General features: G+C 41.0%; 1 protein-coding gene across 15 annotated transcripts in view; it reads left to right on the top strand.

The window, feature by feature from the left end:
* RIMS1 (regulating synaptic membrane exocytosis 1) overlaps positions 1-21,465 on the top strand; it is a 548,264-nt gene that overhangs the window by 297,098 nt on the left and 229,701 nt on the right. For 7 of the 15 annotated variants that reach the window (XM_073569354.1, XM_073569342.1, XM_073569343.1 and 4 more), the window contains 3 exons: positions 2,287-2,364; positions 6,471-6,560; positions 16,634-16,705. The exons of 2 other annotated variants lie outside the window; for them this stretch is intronic. In XM_073569354.1, the coding sequence (XP_073425455.1) occupies positions 2,287-2,364; positions 6,471-6,560; positions 16,634-16,705 (240 nt within the window). The remainder of the gene's footprint in view (positions 1-2,286; positions 2,365-6,470; positions 6,561-16,633; positions 16,706-21,465) is intronic. 6 more of the 15 variants (XM_073569361.1, XM_073569360.1, XM_073569346.1 and 3 more) reach the window with 3 other exon arrangements.

The following is a 21,465-nucleotide window of genomic DNA, read 5'->3' as shown; positions in this document are numbered from 1 at the left end:
GGGGGAGGCTGATGGACTGATCTCAGACACATTTTAGAAGTTTTCATGGAGTCAATCACTTAGTGTAATAAGTAATCAACTAATATAAGTAGCCATACTATGCCAGGCCAAACTGTGATCATTGTTGTAATGGAATCATTTACATCCCATTTGCATAACAGCATTGTGTAAGCTTAGTTGTAATTACTTAGTATAGTTCAAAAACCACGTCTATGAATTTCCACCAAGAGAGAGTAGGGATATAATCAGTGTATTATTAATTAGTCCCACTGCAACACTGTTACTTGTGCTGCTTCTCATATAGGAAAGCTGGAAATACATATTTGTAAACTGAGGTATAAATTGTATTTTTTTCCAAAAAGCAGTTATTCAAATCTTCATAGATGGTTAATGTTGGTTAGTGATTGTGAATGCAAACAGTTAAGCAATTTACTGCTTGCTACAATTTTAAGCCATTTTTGAGATATTAAGTAAATCTTGTCACCCAAGGGGCCGTGATGTTCATGAAAATAACTTTAATTAAATGATTTTAAAAGGAAGTACATCAGCCTCAGCATGTCAAAGAGACCTAGTTAAAAATGTCTGCAGCTTGTATTGTATAATCTATTGACATATCCTGTTTAAAGAGGACATGTCATTTGTCATAAATAGTAATTTTTTTACCTGGTGTAAATGCCACTGTTCTTCTCCATGTGGCCATATTGCAGGCATGGAGAGGCACAGGAACAAATAAAAATAACACCAGATTCAGGAGAACAGCATTTAGAACAGGTAAATAGTCACAGATCCTCTTTAAAGGGGTTGTCCAGGCTTTGGACAAAAGTCTGCAGCCACTCTATGTCTGTGCATCAGGCCAAATCTTGGTTGTGTGCAAAATGTCACAATTTCCCGGTGCGAGAAATCGGTTACATGAGTGCATATATATGATTTGCATACTAGTGGTCATGTGCTGACTAGCCTCATTCAGCTCCTCTTTATTCTCTTTCGTTGAGAGAAGCCAAAAGCATTTAGTTAAAGAAGTCAAAAGTGTTTACTCAGAGAAGCCAAAAGCGTTTAGTCGGGAAGCCAAACACGTTTAGTCGGAGAAGCTAAAAACGTTTACTTGGAGAAGCCAAAAGCATTTACTTGGAGAAGCCAAAAGCGTTTACTTGGAGGAGCCGAAAGCATTTACTTGGAGAAGCCAAAAGTGTTTAGTCGCAGGAGCCAAAAGCATTTAGTCGGAGAAGCCAAAAGCGTTTAGTCGGAGAAGCCAAAAGCGTTTACTTGGAGGAGCCAAAAGCATTTACTTGGAGAAGCCAAAAGTGTTTAGTCGCAGAAGCCAAAAGCATTTAGTCGGAGAAGTCAAAAGCGTTTAGTCGGAGAAGCCAAAAGCGTTTAGTCGGAGAAGCCAAAAGCATTTACTTGGAGAAGCCAAAAGTGTTTAGTCGCAGAAGCCAAAAGCGTTTAGTCGGAGAAGCCAAAAGCGTTTAGTCGGAGAAGCCAAAAGCACTTAGTCGGAGAAGCCAAAAGCGTTTAGTCGGAGAAGCCAAAAGCGTTTAGTCGGAGAGGCCAAAAGCGTTTAGTTGGGAAGCCAAAAGCGTTTAGTCGGAGAAGCCAAAAGCGTTTAATCGGAGAAGCCAAAAGCATTTAGTCGGAGAAGCCAAAAGCGTTTAATCGGAGAAGCCAAAAGCATTTAGTCGGAGAAGCCAAAAGCGTTTAGTCGGAGAGGCCAAAAGCGTTTAGTTGGGAAGTCAAAAGCGTTTAGTCTGAGAAGCCAACCGCATTTAGTCGGCACATAACCGCAAGCATGCACATCACCTAAATGCACTCACGTGACCACTGTTTGCACAAAGAGTAGCGTGGAATGATGATGGTGTGCATACTGACTACTGGCACAATTCGGCGCTCTGCAATAGCAGAGAGTGATTGCAGACTTTTGTCCAACCCTGGACAACCCCTTTAAATATACTTCAGTACTTTCTATAAAGGATTTCGGCCAATTCCTCTTGAGGATTGCAGCGCACATACCATACAGTGTCAGACTTGGTCAGCTGTGAGCAGTAATATATATTGTGTTATCCTAAATAAGAACAATCTGACGTCACTAAGACAGATCATATGATGGATGTACACCAGGTATCAGACACTGCAGCCTCTACACCGTGACATGCTCTGTGCGTACAGCCAGCCCATTATAGGAGCACAGTAATGGCTGTACAACTATTATATTTCTGACTACATCTCCTGCTTTGCTGAAGTACTATTGCATTCTTTCTTTGTGTCCTCCTGGGTTTTGCAATACACAAGAAATACTGTTAGGCACAGTAAAACTTTGCCACCCAAGATGCCTTTGCTAGAGTTTGGTTCTAATTGGAGACTGTACAGGTAAGAATTGTGTTGTGAAGTTAACAGTTCTGTCGTCCATGTTTCAGTCGCTGTGTTTTTCTATGAAAAACAACTGTTTTTGATATTTTTCTGTCCTGGGACAACTACTGTGTTTGCTTCTTTCTTAGTATGCCTTGTCCGTGTAGCGTTACATGCTCTTTATTGTCTGCTATGTTCTGTACCATCTCCTGATTTTGTATTCCTGTTTGCTAGAACAGGTCTCTTCAACTGTTGTAATCTAAAACGGGAAGGTTGATTTCTAAATTCCAATAAATGTAGGGAGATATGACTTATTATGTCTGCTCTGTTCTGCTCAATGGCCAGTTGAGCTGTATTGTCCGGTTGAAGAGCCCTGTTCTGGTTAAATTTAATGTTGGTGTCTAAGAAGCAAAGCATCAAGTTTATGCTCCTTAAATAAGCGCTCAGTGTAAATCAATGTAAGAAACTAGGTGATATGTGTATGTAAGGTCAACATATGGTTGACCACGACAGGTTCCATTCACTACACTTATCAGTATGCTCATCTGTGACAGATTTATTACCAAACTTTTTCTACATTACTGGATCTTTTTCTATGTATTGGATGATTTATGGATTTTTTTTATCACAATTTGTATACTTGCAACAACAACTGGTACCAGGTACTGGTATAATAGTATCACAACAGCCTTTCAAACTCAGTTTATTAGTCTCTTCACTCAATAGGTTCTGCATATATCTAAAGGTTATGACTGCCTTTGAACCCCAATATACAGCTTATTCATACAAATAATATGCCTAAAGCAGTTTAAGACACTGATGACCTACTACTAGGCTAGATAATCAATAGATCAATGGAGGTCCAACATCCGACACCTCCACAGATCAGCTGTTTTCAGCTCTGGGATGTAAACAGTGAAAGGAGCCAAACAGCACTTGCAGTGGCCATTCCCAGGTACTGCTGCTCAGCTCCTATTTAAGTGAATGGGAGGAAGCTAAACAGTATCCTGGAACGGCAACTACACAGTGAATAGAGCTGTGCTGTTAGGCTCTGTTCACTTTTTACATTTGGCCACCTCCATGTGTAGGAGTGTAGATTATTGGACTTCCACAAATTGGATATTCATGATCTGTTCGAGGGAAAGGTCCTCAGTAGTGATGAGCGAGTATGCTCGTTGCTCTGGTTTTCTCGAGCATGCTTGGGTGTCCTCCCAAGTATTTTGGCGTGCTCGGAGATTTAGTTTCTGTTGCCGCAGCTGCATGATTTGCGGCTACTTTACAGCCTGACTACATATGGGAATTCTCCAACAAGCAGGCAATCCCCACATCTAAATCTCCGAGCACTTTCAAATACTCGGAGATCACCCTAGCATGCTCGGGAAATCTCGAGTAACGAGAATATTCGCTCATCATTAGTCCTCAGTATTGTAAGCTTGCAGAACTGTAATGCTGCTCTGGATTAGTATACAGGCTGTAACTCTGCATGAGTTATGAGGTATATTTGCAAAGTTATTTTGCATTATCTGTAAAGTACTTCTAGGTCTGAACTGTAAAATCATACTCAAAGGTCAGCATATTATTTAAAGTAGAAAAACACAATGAAGCAATCATCAGCTCACTGTGTAGAGAAAAGTCTGGGATGAGGGTGCGGTGCACTGAGGCTTCAGGCAGGTTTCCTGAGCAAGTGAATCTTGGAAAAATTGTGGCTAATCCATAAACCGCAAGGTTCATTAAAACATCACGTTTATTTGTAGGTTAATACATAAAAAAACAAAAGTTAAAAAGACATATTAGCACTAAGGTCGACGTGTTTCGAGCTGTTTTAGCTGGTAATCCTGACTCAGGATTAAGAGCTAGTACAGCTCGAAACGTGTTGAGCTTAGCGCTAATGTATTTTTAACTTTTGTTTTTTCATGTTTTTACTCTACAAATAAACACATTTAAAGGGTTATTCCCATCTCAGACATTTATGTCCACATACTATAGATGCGGACCCTTCATTGGAACCTACATCAATTTGAATATGGGACCCTTTAAAAATCTGCTATGTTCAGAAAAGTGGCTACGCATCCACGGCTGTAATTTTTTTTTACTTCTAGTACAGTCATGGAAATAGTCCTGCACGCTTGCCCAGCAATTTTCATAAGTAGCATATAAGTCAATGCAGGAGTCAGTGGCCACCTCTCCAATTACAGTGACTTTGAGGCAGAGCCCAGGTTTTGTCATAAGTGTGCGTCCCAAACATAGGACACACATTTTATCAGATATTTATGGGATGTTCCATAGAGACGCCACTCATGTCTGAGATGGAAATATCCCTTTGAACTTTTCAAAATTGCAAATAATAATTTGTGACATATGCGGAATCTACTGTAAATTGTACTAACATCTAACAATGTTATTAAACTCTAGATTCTATAGTACATGAAGAAAGGGCCTTCAGACCCCAGAACATGCTATTATTTTGCTTTTATTTTCCATCATGACATGTCATATTTTATTATTTTTAACCCAAGTCAGATCTTATAATTTATTTTACTTTGGCACCTATTAGTTTGTCATGATTGGTGATTTAAATGAGACTGTAGAAAAGAATGAAAATAGCGATAAAATACCTGTTAGCCAGATTGTTACTGAGCCATATCAAGTGTGAGCAGAATATTCGTAGATATTAGTGATTAGCGAGTATACTTGTTGCTCAGATTTCCCAATCATGATCGGGTGATCTCCAAGTATTTGGATGTGCTCAGAGATTTAGTTTCTGTCCCCGTAGCTGCATGATTTGCTGCTGCTAGACAGCCTGAATACATGTGGGGGTTACCTGTTTGTTAGGAAATCCCCACATGTATTCAGGCTGTCTAGCAGCCGCAAATCATGCAGCTACGGGGACAGAAACTAAATCTCCGAGCACATCCAAATACTCGGAGATTACCCGAGCATGCTTGGGAAATCTCGAGTACCAAGTATACTCGCTCATCACTAGTAGATATTAATGTAAATCTACATGTGTTGCAAATGTCTGGACTGTGTCTGTAACCCAAAGGTTGAGATGCCTTTAAACAAGAATGACAGCAAAACAAGACTTAAGAACCTGACAGCTTATACATGCTGTGCAATCCTCGGGCAGCATGTATCAGGCAGTGGTTGTATGAACTAATCCAGGTAGGGACCCAGTTGTCCGACTAGACTATAGCGCAGCACGACCTCTGGTGGCTATTAAAGTATGTTTTGCTCTGAAACACTGCAGCGTTTCAGAATAAATCCTGGTTGAGTTCATACAAACAGTGCCTGATACATGTTGTCCAAAGATTGGGCAGCATGTCTCAGCCATTAGGTTTTCTTGATCAATCAGCTAATGTGTATAGGGTTGTCCCATGTTTTCCCCAGTGGCAGATAACAAGGGAAAAAACAACTGGACATGTTGGACTTCATTACGCCCAATCTGTTCTCATGGGACATAAGCCGCCACTAGAAATGTCTGGCAGTGGTTTAATCCCCGCTCCCCCTTGAGAACATATAGACAGTGTCATGAAAGTTGCATTGCAGTCATGTAGACAGTCCGTTGCCCTATCACCAGAACTATGCGATGGGTGTTGTACTGTCATCACCCTGGCTCTATATGTAATTGATTGCCGTGAATATAATAGGTATAGTATAAAGTATAGACAGCTACCAATCCCACCTTGTTTATGTTCTGTTTCTTAGACCAGATCCGAGAGATTGCCGTAGGCTGCAGAACTTGAAAGCTTACATTGTTCTGAAAGTTCTAAAAGTTTTTTCTTTTCAACTTTTAACCGCACCGTCTATTAAAAGATTTAAAGTAAATACTAACTCCGTAGAGTCTTTATCTGCAAACACTTTTTCCAGTAAGTTTAATATTCCCCAGCCAAGTTGAAAGCCCAGGTGGGTTCTTGCATCTGCAGTTTATTGGCTTCATAACTTGGTGTGTTTATACTGAGAAGGGCACATTCATATTCCTGCAAGCATTAACTGTCATGATGGCTTTACATCTTATGCTAAGAAAACATTACCTTTTATGATTTTATCTCTAACATTGTATTCCTTTCTTTGTTTTCTTTTCTATTCTTCTTTCTCTTCTACCATTGGATGCAATGCACTGGCACTAGTGAACTACAGCCCTCCCTTGACAGGGCTCGAAGTGCTAGTACCAACTGCTTGAGACCAGATACTAGTTTGCATTCACCAGAACGAGAAAGGTATAAAACTGACTTTTTCATTCTTTTCATGTGTCTTGGTGATTTCATTTTTTCATTCGTCATGTCACTTAATATTTTTTTTTTAAATCACTAATGTGTGTCTTAGTGTATCGTTGATAATCTCTTGTGCCGAAAAACTAACAATATTATGATGTGTATTAGTTATCATAGTACTTTCTCTACTTATAGGGGCTGACATATCCTTAGGGTAAGGCATATTAGATCATTGTGGATCTGACAACCGGCACCACAACTGATCAACTGTCTGCAACATCCGCGACTATCACATATATACACTGCTTAGAGCTGAAACCGCACAGCTCTGAACACTTCATTCACTTCAGTGGTAGATGAGCCTCAGTACCTGACAAAAGTCACCAAACAATGTAGAGAGCTGTGCTGTTCCAGCTGTAGACTCTATGAACATCTGGCTGCTGCAAGAGCTACAAACAGCTGATCGGTGGAGGTGCTGAGTGTCGAAAGCCCATTGATCTTATATTGATGACTTAGCCTGAGGATACAGGAGGTCATCATTATGTCAGTCCTAGATAAACCTACAGATTTAGCCCTTCTTAAAAGTCAAAGATACCACAATACAGAAAGATATCATGATGAAGAAGAGTGCAACTCCAAACCTAATTATACAAGTTCAGTGGCTATTGTTGCTTTAAGGGCCCCGTCACACATAGCGACTCACCAGCGATCCTGACAACGATATCAACTTGTCAGGATCGCTGGTGTGTCGCTACATGGTCGCTGGTGAGCTGCCAAACAGACTTCACCAGCGATCAGCAACAGCGACAATGAGCGCTGGCGTCGCTGTGTACCTTAGTTACCAGCGCGCTGGTGCAGGGAGCTGGTAACCAAGGTAAACAGCGGGTTTCTAAGTGCCACGCGCACTTAGAAACCCGATGTTTAGCTTGGTTACCAGCTCCCTGCATCAGCGTGCTGGTAACTAAGGTACACAGAGGGTTTCTAAGCGGCGCGGGGCGCTTAAAAACCCGCTGTTTACCTTGGCTACAAGCTCCTGATCGCTGCTCTGCCTGTCACACGCAGCAATGCGTGCTGGCCAGCGGGAGACCAGCGACCAAAAATATGTCCTGGCCATTCCAGCACGATCAGCGATACTCGGCAGGGTGGCCAGTCACTGATAGGTGTCACACACAGCGATCTCGCTGATGAGATCGCTGTTGCGTCACAAAACTTGTGACTCAGCAGCGATCTCGCTAGCGAGATCGCTGTGTGTGACGTGGGCTTAAGAGTTAAAGGGAGCCCATCATGTTAGATAACACTACTAACCTAACACTATTAACCTGCAGATTAACCTATGGAGTTCATTTGCAGGTTAATAGTGTTAGAAAGAGTCTTGGTTGCCCTACTGAAAGTTCAGTTCCCAGGAGAAAATAAACTTTATTCCTCCCGGCAGCCTCCAGCTTTCAGTCATGGAGGTGTGTAAGCACAGATACAGTCACCAGCCAGCACACAATGAGCGGCAGCTGTACGCACGCCCCTGAGCTTTGACTTAGCCTGCTCTGCACTGATGTACTGCAGAGCTGTCAGACAAAGGGCTGGGGCATATACGACATATGCTGTCTAACGCTATTAACCCAATAGCTACCGTTTAATAACGTTATTCAGTGTCACAGTTTCCCTTTAATTCTCTGCATTATGATATATTTCTTGTAGGTTAGTTTAAGAAAGGCGACATCTGTGCGGCTTTGTTCTCATAGTCTGACAAAATCTTGGAAATATTAGAAACATCTGGTTGTGGAGTTTGCTTGTTTAGAGTTTACATATTGTTTCCCAACTTTTTTTTTGTTTTTGTTTTTTTAAAAAAAAGGTAAAAATAGTTGAGCTGTTCCTATGCTCACAATACCAAGCTTGCAGGAGACATATATAATTCACCTAATGCCTCCTTTTCTGTACGCTCCCACTAGTGGTGGCTGCAGGCAGGCAGTACATGTTGCCCCAGCTGCTATATATATTCTTGCAAACAAGATGAAACATTCTTATGATCCTGGTCATAGATATCAGTCTGCGAAAGTGTCCACTGGGCATTCCTCAAACTCAGAAGTATCCTAAAGATTGGCCAGTAAACCCTTCCCATCCCCTACTATCTGGTCTTATTGGACAGCTTTCGCCGGTGCATGGGAAGCAGGTTACTGAAGTGAATGCCCACAAGAGAGAAGCACTGCGCAAGTGCCGGCAATCGGCAACACAGGAGAAAGTTGAAGCTGTCAATCAAGACCAAAGTGGAGGGGTTTGGGAGGGTGTATTGAGCAAATTCAGGACACTTCCCAGCTTGAGTAGCAAACTTGCAGAGATGGAATAAGATTTGGTACCGATTGGTTTGGCATAATAGGAATGTTTAACCTTTCTATCCGGCGGTTGGAGTGGTTTGGTGGAGTTATATATTCTCATCAGCTCCCTTTACTTTTGAGGCTTTCTGAAAGGAGTCAGTGGCTTTGAAGCTATAAGAACAAGAATCTCAAAAAAATCTAAGCAATAGTAACCCTTTAGGCTTAATTGAAATGAGAAGATACCGAAATGTGAAATATGAGGATACTGTTGGATTAACTGCATAGGAAACCATAGTAGCCATTTTCTCACTAACAGTTTTATACGACATGAGTTTATTTCTAAATTATTTTGCCTGTACAACTTGTGTTCTTGATTTAGTGGATTCTGTAGTACTATGGATATTCATTAGCAGAAGATTAAATACATACATTTCTGTGGCTAAAGGATGAATTTCATACATCTGAATATGGTGGTTTCTCCAGCTTGCCCATGGCTTATCCAAGCCCCTATCAGACAAATGGCATAGTCACAGAAATTTCAGAAGCAAATTGGAAAATTGCCTTATTGAGATTCTCAACAACGCGTTATATCTTCCATTATATTGTGTAAGGCTAGTTTCACACTAGCTTATTTTCCACGCAGCGCTCGGCGCCGCTAAGCCCCGCCCCCTGTCGGCTCCCTGCCCGCCCCATCCAGTCATCGCCGCCTACTATCGCACACGGCTGCATGCGATCTGCGCACCCTATCTTTAGCATAGGGTGCGCAAACCATGCGCTGGCCGTGCGCTAGTAGGATTTTAGCGTGCGCTGCGCACTTTTGAAGGTGCACCGAGCGCGCCAAAATGCAACATGGTGCGTTCGGTGCACACCGGCGCACCTTCAAAAGTGCGCAGAGCACGCTAAAATCCTACTAGCGCACGGTCTGCGCATGGTCTGCGCACCCTATGCTAAAGATAGGGTGCGCAGATCGCATGCAGCCGTGTGCGATAGTAGGCGGCGATGACCGAATGGGGCGGATAGGGAGCCGGCAAGGGGCGGGGCTTAGCGGCGCCGAGCGCTGCGTGGATAATAAGCTAGTGTGAAACTAGCCTAACATACTATAATTAAGTTCATACAGCATAATGTAGTAATACAAACGTGGTCAAAATTGTTGGTAACCTTCGTTTATTGACTGAAAAACCCACAATGGTCACAGAAATAACTTGAATCTGACAAAAGTAATAATAAATAAAAAAATCTATGAAAATGAACAAATGAAAATCAGACATTGCTTTTCAACCTTGCTTCTACAGAATTTAAAAAAAAAATAAAACTCATGAAACAGGCCTGGACAGAAATGATGGTACCCCTTAAAATAATGTGACAAAAGGGACATGATAAATCAAGGTGTGTTAGTGGACATATTAGCATCACAGATGTCTACAATCTTGGAATCAGTGAGTGGGCCTGGATATAGGGCTACAGATATACAGATACTCACTGTGCTGTTTGGTGACATGGTGTGTTTCACACTCAACATGGACTAGAGGAAGCGAAGCAAAGAGTTGTCTCAGGGGATTAGAAAGAAAATTATAGACAAACATGTTAAAGGTAAAAGTTATAAGACCATCTCCAAGCAGCTTGATGTTCCTGTGACTACAGTTGCACATATTATTCAGAAATGTAACCTCCGTGGGACTGTAACCAATCTCCCTGGATGTGGCCACAGGAGGAAAATTGATGACAAATTAAAGAGACAGATAATACGAATGGTAACAAAAGACCCCAGAAAAGGTTCTAAACAGATTAAAGGTGAGCTTTAAGCTCAAGGAACATCAGTGTCAGATTGCACCATCCGTCGTTGTATCAGCCAAAGTGGACTGCATGGGAGATGACCAAGGAGGACACCATTGTTGGAAAAAAATCATAAAGCCAGACTGGAATTTGCCAAACTACATGTTGACAAGCCCCAAAGCTTCTGGGAGAATGTCCTATGGACAAAAATGGAACTTTTTGGCAAGGCACATCAGCACTATGTTCACAGATGGAAAAATGAAGCATATCAAGAAAAGAACACTGACCCTACTGTGAAACATGGAGGAGGCTCTGTTATGTTATGTTATGGGGCTGCTTTGCTGCATCTGGCACAGGATGTGTAGAATCTGTGCAGGGTACAATGAAATCTCAAGACTATCAAGGGATTCTAGACAGAAATGTGCTGACCAGTGTCAGAAAGCTTGGTCTCAGTCACAGGCCATGGGTCTTGCAACAGGATAATGACCCAAAACACACAGCTAAAAACACCCAAGAATGGCTAAGAGGAAAACATTGGACTATTCTGAAGTGGTTTTCTATGAGCCCTGACCTAAATCCTATTGAGCATCTTTGGAAAGAGGTGAAACATGCCGTCTCGAAAAGACAACCTTCAGACATGAGACAACTGGAGCAGTTTGCTCTTGAGGAGTGGGCCAAAATACCTGTCGAGAGGTGCAGAAGTCTCATTGACAGTTACAGGAATTGTTTGATTGCAGTGATTGCCTCAAAAGGTTGTGCAACAAAATATTACGTTAAGGGTGCCATAATTTCTGTCCAGGCCTATTTCATGAGTTTTTTTTATTTTTTTTTAAATCTGTGGAAGCATGGTTGAAAAGCAATGTCTGACTTTCATTTATTCATTTTCATAGATTTTTGATTTATTACTTTTGTCAGATTCAAGTTATTTCTGTCACCATTGTGGGTTTTTCTGTCATTAAGCCAGGGGTACCAACAACTTTGACCATGTGTATGTGTTTCTATCAGCATAATAAACCCTTATTTTACTACTTGCCTGATTCTTGTGTCCATGAAGTGAATAGATACTAGTATTACTCAAGTAGGATACATTAGAAAGACACAGAATATTAAGATTGGATACTGTAGACTGGGACCTAATTTTACTGTTATCAAATAATCTGGTCCTTTACATCTGTGTTCCATGTGAATGTACGACTCCTAGAAATCTGTTGTATAATTGGGGATTTCATACACATTTTAAGCTAACTTTACTGTAATGTCATGATAACCAGTGTAAGTTTTGACATCTTGGCAGTAACATTGGTGATCTAGTTTTGTACTGAAACTACTTTTATGCTACTCCCTCTGACATGAAATACACATTGTGCAGTGCAGCCCTGTTTTTTTTATTCCCCATTATGTAGAACTTATTTGTTAAAATGGCCTATATAGAATTCGGAGAAATAGGATATTTGTTTTTGCAGTCTAACTTCACGAGAAGCAATAAAAGATATAATTTAGTGCTGCAATGTATTACTTATTATAGTTTGAACACTCAGAATTTACAATGTGCTAGGGTTTGTGTGACTATTGTAAACCATTCTGATATATCACTGTATTCATGGTTATGTGCAGTGATCAAAGCACGGGAGGAACAATTCCTTTATAACAGGGGACCAAAGCCAAGTTCATCCATGTATTCTCTCATCTGTCACATTTTCATTTCAATCCTGTAATAACAATATTAATTTCTAAAGCTTCTTTACAAGAGCGTGATGATTAGTCTCATATACTTTTTCTGGGGTTTTATTTTTTTTCCTAAAAATACACCATTGTGTCAAGACAGTCTGCCAGCACAGGACAATGTCAGGAGCCTATTAAAGTCTATGGAGGGGAAAAGAAGGAGGAGTTCTCAGCACAGTGAGAGACCAGGCAGATAATGCTGCAGCTCTAAGTTATTTTATTTTCCTTCAGGACTGGATTCACAGTAACACAGCTCAGTACTGCTGTTTAATTTCTTCTATGCTGCTTTTTCTGTCTGTGGGCTGCAGAGGAAGAAAAGCTGGAGTTTTTCTTTCTGTGTACTTTGTACAGGAGATATCATAGCAGCTAGTTTCAGCCACTAGCTCTGAGACAATTGAAAATTAGTGCTAGAGCACTCGGAGGGGAGAACTGGTTAAAAATTCAGGAAACATGTCATTTAGTGGCCATAAATAGTGTTATTCTTCATTCACACAAACAATACCTGAAAAATAAATGTCTCCAGCTGCAGAGTATTAAAGGGAAACGAACAACACTCTACTCACCTTCCTCGGGTCCATCGATGAATCTTCTCTACTATTTCACGTGTCTGACATTGGTCACCAAGCTGAAATCATTGGAAGCCAAGCTGATGTCATGTCTACATCACGACAGCCAATCGGCGAGCTCAGTGCTACTGCCAGTGTAGATGGAACTCTCCTTTCAGAGCCGCTTCGGCCCCTTTCACACACCAGTTTTTTGCCATCAGTCGCAATCCGTCGAATTTTGAAAAAAACGGATCCAGCGGCTGATGCCGCTGGATCCGTTTTTTTCTCATAGGCTGGAGTCACACTGCCAATTTCTCCTGCGATAATCGCATCGCATAGCACGGACTGGCCGGCACCTCTCCTGACCTGAGAATGACAGCATGATGGATTACTATGCAGCTGTCAAGCTCAAGTCAGGAGAGCAGACAGCCAGTGCGAGTTTTACGATCCGATTCTCGGATGAAAAATTCGCCAGTGTGACTCTGCCCATAGACTTGTATGAGCAACGGATTGCAACAGATGGCCTCATGTTTCATCTGTCGTTCGCCAGATCCGTCAAAAATTGTTTGTCCAGCCAGAGACGACAGACGAAGTAACGTTTTTTGTCTACATCGAAAAATCGGACAGCGACGGATCCGTCGCCATCTGTCATTTGCTAGAACGGAAGCCTATGGGCGCTGGATCCATCGTAATCCGTCAAATGACGGAATCCGGCAATGGATTCAGTTTTTTTTTTTAACTGAGCATGCTCCGATTACTATCTCCACCCCAAACTATCTTAATTTATAATTCTTTAATAAATAAAAAATTTTTTTTTATAAAAAGCTTTATTGTCTTTCATTTATTTAATGATAAGGTACAATACTTTGGGTAACAAGGTGCAATACTTGGGGTAACAAGGTGCAATACTTTGGGTAACAAAGTACAATACTTTGGGTAACAAGGTACAATACTTTGGGTAACAAGGTGCAATACTTTGGGTAACAAGGTACAGTACTTTGGGTAACAAGGTGCAATACTTTGGGTAACAAGGTGCAATACTTTGGGTAACAATGTCAAATAATTTGGGTAACAAGGTGCAATACTTGGGGTAACAAGGTACAATACTTTGGGTAACAAGGTGCAATACTTTGGGTAACAAGGTACAGTACTTTGGGTAACAAGGTGCAATACTTTGGGTAACAAGGTACAAAACTTTGGTTAAAATAGAAAAGATTCATGGTTTAAAAAACGGATCCGTTGCATCAGTTTTTCACAATCTGCTACGGATCCGTCGAGCCAACGGATTGTGACTGACGGCAAAAAACTGATGTGTGAAAGGGGCCTTAGTGAATTAATTCGCTGCTGTGTTGTCGACATGTCGTCAGCACGGTAGCCAATCCCTGACGGTGGAAGCAGCAGCGGAGACTCGCCGATGGACTAGGGAAAAGTGTCTACAGCATGGTTTGTTTATAATAACTTGCAACTGAGGACACTCATTTATTGAGGGGAAACAACCCCTTTAAGCACCACATTACCATTACCTCGTTACATAGTAACTGCTGATGAATTGCCATGGAATGATCTGAAAAAAAAGTGTTTTGTTTTTTTTTTGCTTTGTCACTTAAACCTTTTGTAGTTAACAAATTTCAGAATATGAATCAGTAACTTAAATCAGAAAAATATAGAAGACCCCTTAAAAGGAAAGTTATTAGTTCTGAGTAGTGATGAGCGAGTACAACCCCTGACAAAAATTATGTAATCACCGGCACTGGAAGTTGTTCATTCAGTCACTCAGAATGGAGTGATTCCATAATGTTTTACCTATGCTAGGTTTAAAAAAGTAACCATTACTGACTACCACATTTTTTGTTCTGTGTTTAAGTGTTTCTTAAAGCCAGAAAGTTGCCATTTGAATTGACTTTAGCTTTGTGCCATGTCTGTGATCTGCTTTTTTTCTACAAAACTAAACAACTGAATGAACATCCTCCAAGGCCGGTGATTCCATAATTTTTGCCAGGGGTTGTATAGTATACTTGCTCATGACTAGTTCTGAGATGTAGCGACCAATATCCATACTCTCAAAATAAGTAGAAAAGTATTACAGCAGAATATAATGCTCCACAGAATACTGTAAGCATTGTCTACTAGAGGGTGCTTAGGTCAAATTGTACTACTGAAACCGCTTCAGGATGGCCTATCCTAAGACCCCTAATTTACATAAAACCTGGAACCTCCCGACAGTTCACGCTGAAAAAGTTATTTTTTAGGGTGCCATCAGATTGCTGTATAACACAGACAACACATTGCATCCTACTGCAAGGACTGACCGGCGGCTCTCCTGACCTGAGCATGGCAGCTGCATAGAAATAAATGCTGTCACACGGGTCAGGAGAACCGCTGGCCAGTCCGAGCACGGCGATGTGATTGTTGTCTGTATTATATGGCCATCTGACTGCACCCTAACTGTTGCTTCTGCACCTTTAATTTGTCCAACTGCAAATTCATACATGCCCTTCATGCTAAAATTTGTTCCCCCTCTAGTTTCCCTCCTGTGTCAATCTGCCACATTATATGTGATCTGTGTTTATGTCTATAGACTCCTGCTTTTTTGCTGTTTAAGAAAACACTTGTACTTTGCTGTTAGTTATGGTGTTGTATTAAAGAAATGTGGACAGCTCTTGTAACTATTTGCTTTATAGCTCTATTATGTTTCTTTAGACTTTTATATATTACACTAATTTAAATAATACATTGTACAAGTCTGTTATAATAAGAATTGTACAATGTATGTCATACACTTATAGTAAATTACCCAAAGTCAAAGGTCTCAGTGCCCTAAAGCATCATGGGCATCACACACTTTTATCATGTCACTATGATGACAGCTGTAATGGCAATATAATATTTTTTCACCGTAAATGAATCTTTCAACAGGTTTTTACTATCCCCATTAGAGCACAGCATAGTGTAGAGGCAGAGGCCCCGATTCCAGCAATGTAACACTTACGGAGCTCCTTCTGCAGTTTTGATAAAATCACTTTGATCTGCTGCAGATCTACCAGTTCTCTGAATTCTTTATAACCCCGCCCACACCACTGATTGGCAGTTTTCTGTGTACACTGTGCATAGGCAGAAAGATGACAATCAGTGGTGGGGCAGATTTATACACAACCCATGAATATGGAGGACTACATGGCAGAAGGTTTGCTAGTCCTCTAGTGATAATCTCCTGCTGATAAAACTGTGATTTTATCAAAACTACAGCAAGCAGCCAAGTAAGTGACACATCGCTGGAATCAGGATCTCAGTCTCTACATTATACACCTCTCAGTTTAGGTGGCGACAGGTTCCTTTTATAGTCCAGTAGTATTTTTTACTTTGGAAATAATAGCCCAGTTCGGATTATATTGCACGTGCATGATGTTTAGGAGGATGCTTCAATTCGTATGTTTGTTATACAGCATTTGAAGGAGTAAATCTGTCCAGGTAGTGTGAAAGCATAACAGGAGCACTTCTTGTTGCTGTATTATCAGTCATGTATCAGTTTCAGTCTTTAGAAATGTCTGTTCTTACTGGATTTTGCGTCATACTTTTAGTATGTTTCTGCATGTATATTATTTGGGAATTAATGCCTGCAATGTTCATCATTTCAATGCTTTACATGTAATCTCATTCTTCATTGATGTTTTCTTTTACTATTATTATTTTTTGCCCCGGCTTTTCTTTTTTTTTATTTATCACTTCATCTCAGGCAGCCCAGAAAAATGGAAAAATCTAGCAGCCAGAAAGCAAACAATAAATGCTCTGTTTCTGACGTGAAAAGGTATGAGGTTTTCAATGCATATTTAGATACATTATAGAGTGCAATTTAAGTATATGACCCTACAGAGAAGCTTAGGAGATCAGGTGCACTTACATTGCGTGTTTATTTGGTAACGAGCCTTCCGAACTCTCCTATCCCAATAATGTGTAAACAGGCTGCCGACCTGACAAGTGAGCAAACGCTTGTTCGTCTGCTGAAATAATCTCTTGGTTTGCATAAAGGAAATCTGTCAGCAGCTTTTTGCCACCGTATCTGAGAGCAGCATAATGTAGAGAAAAAAAGACGCTGATTCCAGCAATGTTCACTTAGTTTACTGGGTGTTTTTAGATGTGGTATGTAGCAGAGCTCAAAAGCTGTCTTTGCCCACACCACAGCTTTCTATAGACCTGGTATATTGACAGTGAGCAGCAAATCAGTGCTGGAGGCAGAGTTGGACCACTTGGCATGCTGAGCTGCAGTCCAGCAGTGATAATCTCCTGCTGATAAAACACTTGATGTATTGAACCAACAACACACAGCCTAATAAGTATCACGTCCCTGAAAGAAGTGTCTCAGCCCCTACATCATGCCAATCTCACATTAAATAGCAAAACCTTCTGACATATTCCATTTAAAAGATCATTGTATTTGACAACGCGTTGTGGTGTGCAAACATTGCCTGTACTGCTGCTTTGTATTTGACAGCGCACTGTCTTGTGCAAACAGTATCTGTACTGCTGACAACAATGGGAGCCTATTCACACTGCACGATTAGCTATTATGGATAATTCTTTGCATGTATTAAATGTGGTCTACTTGTGTAGGCGGGGTAATAGATGACTGCCGATTAGCAAATAAGTAGCTAATTGGTTCTCTTTTAGTGGGTGGTAAAAACCCACCTTTGCAAAGGAAATTTGCACCTATTCTTTGAATTCAGGCTACAGGTATGTTTTTATGCAATCTCAATGCTCATCTGTTAGGCCGGGATCACACATGCGAGAAACACGGTGGAGTCTCGCATGTTAATACCTGGCACCGCCGCTAGCACTCGGATCGGAGCGTGCGGCTCCATGTGTTGCTATGACGCCGCACGTTCCGCTCCCGAGTGCCGACGACAGTGACAGGTATTAAAATGCGAGACTCCACCGTGTTTCTCGCATGTGTGATCCCGGCCTTAGGCACAGTGGTATGTGGCCATAACGAGGATCTGACATGTCCACGCATCACACTAACAGCGTCTTGATTTCAGTACCCTCTACGCTATCATTTCCATTCTGATGTAGAACTGAAGACTTGATCCCCATAGATGCTGACTGTCCCAGCATTGGGATTCTAAATTCAGTAGCTAAAATCCTAACATTTAAAGTGGACCCCTCACCACTACTGACATGTCTATTATAGGAAATGTTTAAATTGCCCATGAAATATTATTTATCATGCTTTGCCTTTATAACTCCATTATATTCTGCAGAACTTTACTTACACTATAATCACAGTTCTCGTTGGGGCTCACAATCTAGATTCCCTAACAGAATGTCTTGGGAGTGTGGGAGGAAACCGGAGTACTCAGATATTGTCCTTGGTGAGATTTGAACCCAGCACTGCAAAGCAACAGTGCTAACCACTGAGCCACTTTGCCAATCTGCCGCATTATCCATATTCCTTCTAAAAAACTGTAAATGAATTGACAACTGGTAGTGGCCATTTTCCATGTCATGTCATAGCAGTGTGTCTGCACTGCCAGCAATTATTGGACAGTGTTCTATGTAAGTACACCCCAAATGCTAATACCTTATGCAGAAAAGTATTAGAGGAATTACAGAGGAACGGTATAAAGCGGAATTTTTCTTATGTAGAATGCTAAAACAGACATGTTGCGAGAGATCACACAGCCAATAAGGTAAAATAAAAGACCTTGTTTCCATTTTGTGTGAAATAGCTGAAACATTGCAATCATCAAGGCGTCAGACCATACAATATATTGCACACTTAATGTCCAAAAGAAGTCAAAACAGTAATAGGAAGTTTAGGCTTTTTTGTCCTGAAGGTGATAAAGTTTGCTGTTTTTTCAGGCCATATTTGTGCTTTCTGTGTGTGTGTCTTCCATTGTCATTTGTTTCTTGTAATTCTTTACCATGTATCAATTAATAAGACTAACTTTGTTACTATTTCCCTGATGCCTCACCTCTTGCATGCTTATATATACACTTTTATGCACGTTGCAGTTTGTCCGGTTTATACAAAACACAATACTGTAGCCTTTTTGCTGTATGAGAGCTGCTATGTGATGTGTTGGTGTATATAGCAAGGCCAGTCTCTTTAGTTTTGATAAAAGAGACTAACACTCATATAAAGCAGGAACAGATATAAACTGTGCTGACTGCTTATGGTGCATAATGTAAATCCTATACCCATCATATAACGTATCGGTGCGCTTACTGCATGATCCTAGGCCAGTTCCTGAGAATGAGAGTGACACAGTTCTGTGCTGTTTTTCCTGTAGAGCAGACTTGCTATCCAAATATCTGTGCAATTAACCGCAGTTTATAGACTGGAGTCAGCAGCAGTTGCCTCCATCGTGGGTGGCTGGAGTGTGGTAAAGGGCTGGCAGAGCTAAACCAGTGTTGCATTGTTCTCAGGACCCAACCTCCCCATCAAAAAATGATGACATATCCTAGAGATACGCTGTCACATCCTAAGATGGGTATAAGCCTTTAAAGGAGCTCTGCACGTGAAGAAAATATCTTTAGTTGTGTTTCGAATATACACACATACTAGCTTATATATCCAAAGGTGCTCCAAGCGATCAGCCCATCAGAATGGCATCGGTGCTGTGTGGGAAGGGGGCTGCAGACTGGCTCATATAAGTATCTCCGTCTTCTGTTCCAGCTGATATATAGGCAGAGAAGGGCCCTGTCTTAGCTATTAAATTAAGCTTTCTTATGTGAAGCAGCATCTGGAAATTAAAATGGAGCTGCCCGAATCTGTTACTGCCACAAGAGCTGAAGATTGGGGCACCTCTAGAACGTTCTTGTAGCTTTTACATTTCACAGATTGCATATGTGTCCAGGAACTTGCAATCTATATTTTGGGACTGAGTGCTGCACAGTCCTTTATTTCTTCTGGTTTCATTGCAGACTTCTTATTTGTCAGTTTTATATTTTCTTCTACCTTTCCTTATCCCAACTTGTGACTTCAGTTGCATGTAGTTACTTCCAATGTGTGTGGCTGTAGCCCTGGTGAATAAATGCCCTTTGGTTTCATCTATTGCTTGGTTATGTGGGTTATGCCAATAAATCCAGAAGGCCCCATACATAATAGATCGCTGTCGGCCAAACAATGGTTCTGCCAATTTGTCCAGCTGATTGTTCCCAGCTCTTGCATTCATAGAAGAGCTTGATGTGCCAAGCTCTCCTGTGTGATCTATAAAGGAGCCGCTGCCAGACTCATGTGGTGGCCACTTATCTTGCCGAGAACAAAAGGATTGGCAGTATGAAATTTGACATGCCGGATCCTTATTTCCACCTGAAGTTATCTGTCAGGAAAGAGTTGGGAGGCCACCATACACATTAGACTGTGGGCAAGTCTGTCCGATGTCAGTCTAATGTGTATGGGTGTCTTAAGGAAATCCTTGGTCACAACACTTTTTAGGGGCCCTACCCTTTTAGATATGCCAGGCTGAAGGTGAAACATCAAACTTTGTAAAGCTAAAGTGTATAAAAAATATAAGCAAAATTACAATAGCAAGACTATATACTTCCTAAATAAATACCACCACGGCACTGCAAAAAACAAAAAAGAGATCTGAATGGTGTCTATATAATGCCATAGACCACACTATAACACACATTGTCTAAAGTGAACCTGACAGAAGATTCACGTTGCCTGAACCAAAGTCAGTGGTGTTTCAGAAAAAAAGTACTCTCAACGCCAACCTGGAAGTATTCATCTAGTGTAGGAGGCCGTTCCCTGGCAACTTTTTTCCCACCCCACTCCACTATTCTGACAGGTCTCTCCCTATAGGAGTAGAAGCTTCCAAGGAATGGCCTCCAAGATCTATGCCTAGCTTTTAAATGTACATTTTTTTCTGAAACATCACAGCATACACTGCTGATGTGACACACTGTCTGATTTATGTTGCCCATATTTTGGGCAGCATGAATTTGCTATCAGGTTCACTTTAATTGTCAGTGCCCCCTTTTTAAATGAAGCATCAGAAGCTCGTTGCTGGATCCTGCCGTGATTTGTTTTGTGGTGAGTGAAAGAGACCCTAGGGCATTTGTCCCTTTTCCTTTCCCGATAATTTTGACCCTTGCATGTCACTTTTTTGCATTCTGTGAACTGATCCAAGGTAACATTTATCTGCCACCTTGTTGTATGTTATGTATGTTATCAAATATGTGCCAGCTATGCTATTGCAAGGTTCAGATATTTCCTATTATGCCTTTATACCCCTGAGCTTTTGTATATAAAACTGCCCATACATATTAGAATTCTGTTAGTTATGGCCTTATGGATGGGGAAATGTGGTAGTATAAGGCATCCATTCACATAAATAGCCACAGTTGGAGCCCATACACCATATTGTCTATATGCCCAAACACCTGTAAAACATTTTGACTTCCAATGCTCTTACGTTTAGTGGAAATATTACATCTACATGAACTAGAAAAATAAAAGCAATATAGTAACAACACGTTTGAAAAAAGGTTAAAATCAACTTTCTAAATTGAGGAACCAAGCTGGCGATTATTTAATGCCAATGTATTAGTTTGGTTTTC

Source organism: Dendrobates tinctorius, unplaced genomic scaffold, assembly GCF_039654945.1.
Source record: "Dendrobates tinctorius isolate UK_male_01 unplaced genomic scaffold, ASM3965494v1 ptg000024l, whole genome shotgun sequence".
NCBI lineage: Eukaryota > Metazoa > Chordata > Amphibia > Anura > Dendrobatidae > Dendrobates > Dendrobates tinctorius.
Note: the sequence above shows the minus strand (reverse complement) of the source record. Positions and strands in the feature narration are given on the sequence as shown.